Source organism: Pinus tabuliformis, chromosome 5_1 (genome assembly GCF_031772625.1).
Source record: "Pinus tabuliformis cultivar Carrire ecotype Pingquan chromosome 5_1, CPIR1, whole genome shotgun sequence".
NCBI classification, from domain to species: Eukaryota; Viridiplantae; Streptophyta; class Pinopsida; order Pinales; family Pinaceae; genus Pinus; species Pinus tabuliformis.
The window spans coordinates 511,473,692-511,484,392 of NC_142305.1; the positions used below are offsets into that span (position 1 = coordinate 511,473,692).

Here is a 10,701-nt window from a genome sequence, read left to right on the forward strand (position 1 = left end):
CCTTCCTCTCTGTCCCTTTCTCTCTCACTTCACTCTATCTCCCCCGTCTCTCTTTACCCTCCAACTCTGTCACTATCTCCCTCCCTCTCTCCTCTCTCCTTCTCTCCCCCTTCCTTCTATCTCTCCTTCTTTGTCTCTCTATCTCACCCCAACAAATACACACTCTCTCTTCATCTCTCCCTTGTCACTCCCTCTCTACTTTTCTTTATCTATGTCTTTCTTCTTCACTCCCTCTCTCCCGCTCCAACTCTATCTCTATGTCTCTCCTTCTCTCCTCCTCTCTCTCAAGTCCTCTCTCTGGTCCTTCCCCTTTCGCCTTTTTTCTCCTACCTCCCTCTCTCCCTCCATCTCTCTCTCTCTCTCTCTCTCTCTCTCCATCTGCCCTTCAACCTTGTCACTATCTCTTCCCCCTCTCTTACCCTTCTCTCACTCTCTCACTACCTTCTTCTCTCTCTTCATTCCTCCTCTTCCCTCTCCTTCATTGTATCTCCTCCTCTCCCTTGTAACTCCCCCTATCTCTCCACCTCTATCACTCTATGTCTTTGTTCTTCCCTCCATATATATTTAGAGTTAATATATATCATGATATATTAATATATATTACAATATAACAAATTTAATATTTGCATTAATCCAAAGTTATTAAATTTAATAATTTGAAAATTATAATATATTAATACTAAATATAATATTACTATATAATATCAACTTTGTGTTGAATTAATCTTTTTCAAATGATTTAATAAATCACATTGACTTTAATAAAGAATAAAAATGTTTAAAATTTTACTTAATTTAGAATTGCAATGTGGTAAAAAAATTGTTAAAGGTAAATTTATGATCCATTCAAATTCACTTATATGATAAAGGAACTATTAAAAGCATGAATCAATTTACTATCCATTCAAATACATAGTTATATTTTAATAATTAATCTTGGTCCATTAATAAAATTTAAAAATTATATATAATTTAAGATTGGTTGACATTAGCCAATAAGAAGTCAATACAAGAAATACTTAACTTCAATATGTCACATACAAGATTTGAATTTGATTACATAAAAACAACGTTTCTCCCAACTACCACAATTAACCCCAATTATTAACCTAATATATATATATATATATATAGATAACACATTTTATACAATAATTTAATTAAATTTTTCCTATGCATACATATTATAAAATAAGATAAGATAATTATATTTATGTCCAACTAATGACCATAAAGTAGATCAAAAGGACGGTGGAGTACACTGATGTATATACAAAGTGGGAGAACCAAACGGTCTCCTATAAAAGATACAATGCATGAAGTAAATCAACATCTCACCTTATTGGAGAAGATCCAGGAGCTAATAGGTTTGAGGATCAGACCCATCTCTCCTAACATCCGAGGCTGAATAAATAACACATCTCTCCTAACATCTGAAGTTGAATAAATAACACAAAAAAAACTCAACAAAATTTGTTGACCCAATAAAAAACCGATAGCAACTAGAAACTATCCACTAAATTGTATATATTATAATAATTTTATATATTTACCCATACGCCTTCGAAAACCATGGTTTTATACCTTCCATTTGCTACACAAATACCTGGCCGTTTACTCCAATAAGCGAAGAACACCCAAAAAGAGAGAGAGTATTTATGTGGCCGATTATACTAAAACTCCCTTGTTGCCTCTCACTGTCTCGTAAGTCTATCGTTAGGAGAAAATGATTTTCTTAGAAGATGAAATCAAATCTCTTTTGTAATTCTTCCCCTCCGTACGGAGAGGAGATAGAAGGAGGTCAAAACAAGTCGTAAAAGAGGTGCAAAGGATGGATGAAGAGGTTCCTACGCATTCTGCACAAGCTTAGAATCATTGCATCCCAATTAGATGGCTTCCATGGCACAAAAGAACTTTGGAATCTCAGTGTTTTAAAGTATAGAAGTATAGAATTCTTCCGCTGCACAAAAGTTAAGATATCTTCATGCCAAATGAACTTTTCGTGCGAGAATGAGCCACACTGGTCCGAAATTTTAACCCATATAAATTGAATCAGACCGGCAAAATCTTGAGTGAGATACCTCGCGTTGAAATCACTCACTAGTGGAGAGCCATTGCCTTCGCCTTCATTATGTAGTGACCAGCTTGAGTTCAGAGAGTGGTATTCAGTTCTCCTCGATGCCCTGTTATTGCTAGTTAACCTAACAAACAATAACAGCGCAGGGTGCAGCGAAAAACCTGGAGAGAATGGCAGTAGCAAGAGGAACAACGACATCATTGTGGTGGGATATGGAGAGCTGCCCCTTGCCTTCTTATGTCGACCCTTACATTGTGACTTCCATAGCCTCTGCTTTACTCCGCAATTTTAACATCAATACTTCCATGGTGAATGCTGTAGGAGGAACCATCGATAACCATCCCTTCTCTGCCTATGATTTCTTCTCAGAGACTCAGACAGAGCTTCATCAGGGACTTGTCAACTCTGGAATCGGACTACACCAGCTTCCTCCTGGTCAGCACATTCATTGCGCCAGATTTTCTTACGCTTTTTTTTTCATTAAATTCTCATCAATTTATTGATTTTTTCTACTTAGGGTTTAATTCGTCTGTAAATCTTTTTCTGCTATTACTTTCCCTTGAATAGTCGGTACCTGTTTGGGAAATGGCATTGTCTGGCTTGACTTAGAGCATGTTCGAATTAAGCTCCACTTTTCTTTCTGCTGTTGCATAATTTGTGCATTTACCTCTTTTGGGTTATCAGTAACAGGCAAGAGAAAAGAAATGGAGAAAATGATGATTGCTGATGTACTTCTGTGGGCAATGGATAATCCGCCACCGGCAAATATTATCTTCATCGTTGGGAATGTGGATTTATGTTATGTGCTTCAGAAGCTCCGGCAGAGATCGTATAATGTTTTCTTGGTCTGCCAGTCTATGAGTGAAATTCCTCAGGGCATGTTGGGTGGGGTTAATAATTGTCTTGGATGGTTATTATTTCTCATGTCATTACAGAATGAAGTTCAGCAGTCACACTTTCATGGTGGGATTACTGTATATGATGCTTTATATAATACTGCCTTTCCTACTTCTTCAACCTCTTTTCAAATTCACAGTAAAGAGATGGAAAAATTGAATAATGCATCCAGTTTCAATTGCAGCCAGAATAATTCAGTCAGCATGAAACCCTCCCTCGGTGATGAATGGGATAGTACATGCAATTTCCCTCCCCGTCTCAACAATGGATGGGATGATACATGCAATTTTCCATCAGATGAAACGGCCAGAAGACCAGTGCAACCAGAGCCTCGTTTCCATGGCCATTTTACTAGAACAAAGAAGGGCAGGAATCCTATATCTTCAGCATCGTCATCTACAGAGAAGAAGAAAGTGGCTTCGTTGGAGGATTTCAGAGCATGGCTGACCCTAACTGTAAACGACAAGAAACAAGCAGAAGAAGGATACAAAATTTCACCCATTCGTGTGGACTTCGAGAAGGCTACCGGAAAGATCCTGGATGAAAAGTTCCTGGGATTTTCAAAGATCATAGATCTTGTACAGAATTGCAAGGATATTGCAGAGATAAACGAAGTAAAGCGAGGATGCCATCACGCTTTCCCTGTTAAATTAAATAAACAGAAAAACCCCAAACCTTCACCAGGTGGATGGAATTAATATCCTAATAAGAAGCTCAAAATCTAAGGACAAACCCAGAGCAGAAGCAAACCCAAAACCAAAAAGAATAGCTTGAAGATTTGCACATTGAAATAATTTTAGTTACTCCGGATATTTTATTAATGATTGTGTTTCCTGTACAAAGGATTGAAAATGCGTGAGTGTTATAAGTTAATTAATTCATCAATCATTGATATTCTCTATTTGTATTAATGGTCGTGTTTTCCTTAATGGTTGTGTTTTTAAACTGCAATGAGTAAAAATTTTACAATGAGATTTTATCAATAAAATCTATTTATACAGGAACAATGTTTAAAGTTGATTTTAGGGTTTGATTTAAAATTGTTTTGCTGGGTTAAAAGTTTTTTTTATGGAGGTAAGGAAAGAGGTTTAAGGGCTTCAAAGATAGACATATTTGGCAAGAGTGAAAGTATTTTTTCTGCTCTTTTACAGATTACTAGCCAGTAATTTCAGGTGTCATGGTTTTCCTTGAATAATAATAATGAATAAGCTTAGGTTCCCTTAATAAAAACCAGTGATGATCTCTCAACTGTAAGTTTGACCACTAAATTATGATCAACTTTCCCACTATTTAAAAAACCAAATATTTAACATCTCAACAAAACAATTCTAACCGATACTTTGAACATGTCATCAAACCCATTTACATGTTTTTTAACATTTTGGGAAATATTCAAATTTCAAATGCAATACCATCAAAGTAGCATGTGCAATAATGCTACTAATCTGAAAGCCAAAATAGAAATGGACCTCACTTACTTTTATCAATGGAAGTTGTAAAAGAAATATTTAACATCTCAATAAAACAATTCTAACCGATACTTTGAACATGTCATCAAACCCATTTACATGTTTTTTAACATTTTGGGAAATATTCAAATTTCAAATTCAATACCATCAAAGTAGCATGTGCAATAATGCTACTCATCTGAAAGCCAAAATAGAAATGGACCGCACTTACTTTTATCAATGGAAGTTGTGAAAAAATTATTTAACATCTCAACAAAACAATTCTAACCGATACTTTGAACATGTCATCAAACCCATTTACATGTTTTTTAACATTTTGGGAAATATTCAAATTTCAAATTCAATACCATCAAAGTAGCCTCCATTAACATGTGCGATAATCCTACTAATCTGAAAGCCAAAATAGAAATGGACCGCACTTTTATTAATGGAAGTTGTAAGGAATTGATAGAAAACAACGCTCAGGAGGAATTATCTCTTACAAATTTCGCCTTAAATGTACTATGAAAGCCAATCGCTGCCTATGACTTTTAGGTCAGTAGCATCCGCAAATACTAACCCTAGAGAATCAATTACTCCTTTTCAAGAGTATAGCATCCAGTCAAATTTGTTAAGCGCTCTTGAAGGATCTCAAGTTTTGAATTGGCCACACAATGTTTTTCCATGGGAAATTTGAAGGATCCGATTTGATCAAGAAACCTGTTTCCAGTCTTTCGTGGGAGAGCAATGGTCCATGATTGAGGATCCGATTTGATCAAGAAACATGTTTCCAGTCTTTCGTGGGAAAGCAATGGTCCATGATTGAGGACTCCGTCATTGCCCAACCATGTGGTTGTAATAGCTTTCTTGCTGCACTGCAGTGCAAGGTAGAAAGTAAGTGTTTTTCGTGCAGAAGACCTGAGACATAACATAAGCTTTTATTGTAATCAAAATGTGGAAAATATCAGCAGTGCAAGGAATGAAGAGAAGATTACTATGGTCATTTTTCTATGTTGCACAACTTTCCAGTACTACGTATATTCTATGTTGCACAACTTTCCAGTATTACGTATATTCTATGTTGCACAACTTTCCGGTATTCGCTATTTTGGGTATAGGGCCTAAGTATCTGTCATTTCTAGAAGCTTGGCTCAAATTTATAGGAAACTTTAAGTTGGAAGCCGCTGTAATATAATATATTAAAGTTTAATATATATTAAAAAAAAAAAAAAAAAATTATTTATTTTCATCTAAAACTTGTCAATCAAATTCTATTTTGCAAAGAACTATGTAAAAGATTGAACTTTGAAACACTGCCAGAAAAACATCAAAATATTAATCCATCAATAATTTACCAATCAAATTTCTTCCCAGGTTGTTATTAATTATTGTGTGATTTTATGCAAGGCTATTCTATATTCAACTTCAAAATTCAAGTTTGGAAATTTATAAATGAAACTAACACGTTACTCTTTCACTTTTTGACCATCATTGTAATTCGTTAAATCTTAGCAACAGAAGTTGCCAAAGAATGACTAGAAATTGTCTATATTTTGTTGAAACCTTTGCTACATTTCCATGTCTTTGTCGCTTTATGGAGCTCATGTAGTCCAGCCCCCTGATCTGGCATGTATCACTTAGAAAATAAACAAATGATACCTTCCCTGCTCATAATAATTACTAGAAATGTCAAAATCTATTTAAAATAAATACCCAAAATGTTAAAATTTGTTGTAGTAAAATTCCTGAAACGTTAAAATTTATGCAACAAATTTCCCGAAAAATTTCAAAATACCCCGTAAAACTCTTCCGATTTTAAAGCATTTCCGACCGACTCCCAAACTCATAGGAACGCGAGAACATGAGATACTTATTCTCCAATAGGGAGCGGTACCCGTATAACTATGGCATGTTTTAAACAGGATCAATCATTCAAGTGGTTGGAATACGTTGGCCTTTCACTCTATTCAATTTCACAATGAAGCTTGCTTATTGATATGAATAAACTATTACGCATACCAACACAAGGTTTGGTCAATTAGGTTTGACTTAGTTGATTGTTAAGGGTTGAAGAGCATTTGTCAATTCAAAATGTGGAGAAAGAATTAATGTTATGAATGGAGTTTGATTATTGTTTCCCAGGCTAAAACTCGTTTTATACCCACAGATTGAAATAAATAAAAAACTCTAATTTAGAGCACAAGTTATCAATAAGAGTACATGGTAAGTTTATTGCATGAGGTTGTTGTTTTACGATCATTACTATGTAATATCTAAGGATTTATAGTTCAGGGACACTTCAAGATAAATGAAAAGATGGTGTGGTTAAATGGCCAACTTGTTTTTTTATTAAAAAGTTGTTTATTTTTTGTTTTTGTTTTTGTTGAATAACATTAATATTGATAGGAAAAATAAGAACAAAATATAATGAATGTTATTTATTGACATCTTATCTATATGCAATACAAAATAGATATTTTGGTTAAGAAAATTAACTTATATGGAGTGATTTAATATATGTTACATTATTATTTGTAAATAATAAAAAGATTAATAACGATATCATAGATATATTGGTTAAGAAAATTAACTTATATGGAGTGATTTAATATATGTTACATTATTATTTGTAAATAATAAAAAGATTAACAACGATATTATTTGCAAGCTTAGATATAACTATAAAGACAGTGACCTTGAAATACAAGGGAACAATATACATAGACAAAGAACAAAGTAGAAAGTGGCAAAAAGATTCCATCCATTGTGTATTTCCTTCAGTATCCTAGCCAAACCTAAGAAAGCAATATTGTAGAAAGAAGACTAGTCCTCATGTTAAGTCTGGCATCGGCCTATTACTAAAAGAGGTAGCTACATGATCAATGTTTCATCCTAAAATAAATATAACTAAAATAAATATCCAAATATGAGGAATTGACGTAGACAATCGTAAATGTTTTAAATGTAAATGGAGTAGTTCTAGCCTTGGGACAAACAAGAGCACAACATGTCTCAACCACTTGACCACAAAATGTACACCAACATAATTTTATGGACATTAAGATTTACAAAATGTCATGGGATATCCATTGAATAGTGAACATATCTTAGGAATGAAATATAGTTGGTATAGAGTGTTCATCTTACACTACCAAATTGGTTGTTTAGAAGTGGAAATATACACTAATAATCTCATCATTCCATCAAATAAGTATAGTAAGATGACAAATTTGATAAGAAAGGAGACCTTTGTTTGCATCACATTGCTCTTATAAGTTGTGCTTCATGCATTACTCATAAACAATAAACATGGGGAGTTGTTTTCTTGGGAGATACAAAAAAGCGTAGGCATGATTTCAAAATATGGGGAATCATGCAAGGAAGTAAAAAAAAAGTATACATGTTACTCTCCTTTTGAAATCATTTTTTCTGCATTAAAAATACGTACAAATTGTCCTAGTAAAAGATAAGGAGATAGACCTAGACTTGAACTATGTTGCTCACCAATGTCAATATGCTCAATAACAACTGATAAAGATAATAAGAATTATAGTAGCAACAACATTGTAATCAACATGAGGGTTTTGGTGCTTTAAATTAAAGTGTTGTTCAAGAAATAGATCAAGGCATGTTAGTCATTGATCTAATAATGAGATCTTAGACACACATGGTACACCCTTTAATATATCTAGAAATTGTTTCATGCATTCTTGGCCAATAACAAAATCTTTTCAGTTGTGCAACTGTTTTACTTACACCAAAATGACCTGATATTAGAGAAGTATGTGCTTCTCAGATTATGTTAACTCTTTCAGTTTGAGGAATGCATAACTTTCCCAAATGATATAAGAGTTGGTCCTTAACATGATAATCCAATTCTTCTACTTGTTTGCCATGACTTAAAGTTGTAAATACATATTTAAAATCTACATCTTGAGCATATTGTTCAATGTAGCTTTCATGCAATACTGAGTTATGCTTAAGTATAGTAGATGCATTTATGATTGGTCTGGATAACATATCTGCAACCCTATTGTGTATGCCTTTCTTATATCTGATGACAAGATGAAACTGTTTTAGAAAAACCATCCACCTATAGTGTCTTGATTGCTGCAAATTAGTTTGTGAGTGCAAATATTGAAGTGGCTAATGATCAGTATGTATAATTGTTTCTTTGCCCATTAGGTAATGCTTCCACTTTTTCACACTCTGTACTAATGCATACAATTCTTTATCATATGTGGGATAATTAACTACTGCAAAATTAAATGTCTCATAATGATAACATATGGGTTTACCATGTTGCATCAACACTGCTCCCATGGCATAGTCACTGGCATCCGTTTCAATTTCAAATGGTCTTTGAAGATCTGGCAATGCTAGTACTGGTGCTGTACTAATATTTTCTTTCAAGGTGTCGAAGGCTTTCTACTATTTGCCTCCCCACTAAAACACCTTGTTCAATCCTGTCAAATCATGTAATGGAGCTACAATCAAGGAAAAGTTAACAATAAACTTTATCCAATATTGTGCTGCTCCTAGGAAGCTTCTAACTTCTGTAGCAGATTTGGGTTTAGGCCAGTTCACAATGAATTCAACCTTAGAGGGATCTATCTTCAATTCACCACCCCCTACAATATGACCCAAATAATTCAAAGATGTTTTGCCAAATTCACATTTTGATAATTTAACATAGAGATTTTTGTTTTTCAAAACATCTAGAGTCTGCTTTACATGCTTCAAATGTTTTTCCCATGTTTTACTGAAAACAAGAATGTCATCTAAATATAAAATTACAAAATCATCAATAAAAGGTTGGAGTACATCATTCATAACTCTCATGAAAGTGGCATGAGCATTAGTTAAGCCAAAAGGCAAAACTAGCCATTCATACAGCCCTTGCTTTGTCTTGAAAGCAGTCTTCCATGCATCTTGTTCTGCGACTCTGACCTGATGGTAGCCACTACACAAGTCCAACTTGGAAAAGCAAATAGCTTCTTTCAACTAATCTAATAGATCATCAATGCGAGGAAGAGGATAACGATTCTTGATCGTTATTTTATTTTAGTGCTCTGTAATCAATGCACATCCTCCACGAACCATCTTTCTTTCTCACTAGTACAATTGGAGATCCACATGGTGATGTGATTGGCCTTATGAACCCTTTATCGAGCAGCTCCCATACCTGCTTCTTGATCTCTGCATTCTCTAAAGCGGATAACCTGTACATTCCGATGTTAGGCAATAGAGCATCTTGCTACAAATGAATATCATGTACTATTTCCCTTTTGGGTGGCAGACCTTTAGGTTCTTGAAATAGGATATCATATTCTGAAACAAATTTTTCTAAATCATCTTTCTTTTTAGCATTACAGCCTTCAAATGCGTTGGTTTTATCAACGGTCTTTTCCTTTACAACCATTAGTAAAAATTGTTTGCATGAATTTACAATTCTTTTCATCTGCCCTGAGTTTATGAGAGTGTAGTTATTTCTGAGCTGATGAGCTCTTACAATATATTCTATTCCATCTTTTGTAAGTTGATACTTATTTTTAGTTCTATATAAAATGGCTTTTCTATCATATAAGTAAGGACTTCCTAAAACAATACCACATATATCCAGAGGAACTATATCTAACTCAACCTCATCTACAAAGTTGACCCAAAAGCAAACCTAAGTTTACATTGTCTAGTCACTTGTTGCTTTGCTTTATCACGTACCCAACCTAATGGATATGGCTTCTTGTGAGGTGTAGTTAGTAGTCCCAACTTCTTTACAATTGCTTCAGAAATCAAGTTTACTTGTGAACCACTAAGAAATAAAGTATCAATCCTTTGATGCTTGGAAGTAACTCTAATATGAAAAAGCTCATGTCTTTTCCTCTCATATTCTTCATTATCAATAGATTGTGCAGAATTACTAGTAGATGCTTCAGAATTTTTACCTTTTATACCTATGGTTGCGACTGTTGTTTCATCACCTGAGTCTGACCCCAAATCTTTCTGAATAGCAACAACAATCTTCTTCTTCTTGCCATCGAACTTCTTGGGTTTCAGTTCCGAATGCAAAGACCAACAATGTTCATCATCATGGCCATCCTTCTTGCAGTGAGTGCATGAAGTTTTGTCTTTCTGTACAACATTTTCCTTCCCATCTTTCCATTTTTGCTTCCTCTTTTCCTTGTTCTTGCTTGCAGTGGGTTTTGATGATCCCCCAATCTTTGGGTTCACATTCTTGCCTCTAGCCTCTAGATATGTAGCCTGAACTGATACCTCATC

The 10,701-nt window shown here is 34.4% G+C and overlaps 1 protein-coding gene across 2 annotated transcripts; it reads left to right on the forward strand.

The window, feature by feature from the left end:
- Window positions 1-2,055: 2,055 nt before the first annotated feature.
- On the forward strand, window positions 2,056-3,795 carry LOC149165746 (uncharacterized). 2 transcript variants are annotated; one of them, XM_089431194.1, is made up of 2 exons: window positions 2,056-2,512; window positions 2,762-3,795. In XM_089431194.1, the coding sequence occupies exons 1-2, from the start codon at window positions 2,248-2,250 to the stop codon at window positions 3,670-3,672; spliced, it is 1,176 nt and encodes a 391-aa protein (XP_089287320.1). In that variant the 5' UTR covers window positions 2,056-2,247; the 3' UTR covers window positions 3,673-3,795. The 2 variants fall into 2 exon arrangements, with proteins under 2 accessions (XP_089287320.1, XP_089287321.1); XM_089431195.1 differs by having other exon boundaries at window positions 2,768-3,795.
- The last annotated feature ends 6,906 nt before the right edge of the window (window positions 3,796-10,701 follow it).

Excerpts from the sequence above, each read along its gene's own strand:
- LOC149165746 (XM_089431194.1), top strand. The coding sequence starts at position 2,248 with ATGGCAGTAGCAAGAGGAACAACGACATCATTGTGGTGGGATATGGAG. Across the intron at positions 2,513-2,761 it reads ACTACACCAGCTTCCTCCTG|TAACAGGCAAGAGAAAAGAA; the intron begins GTCAGCACATTC and ends TTGGGTTATCAG.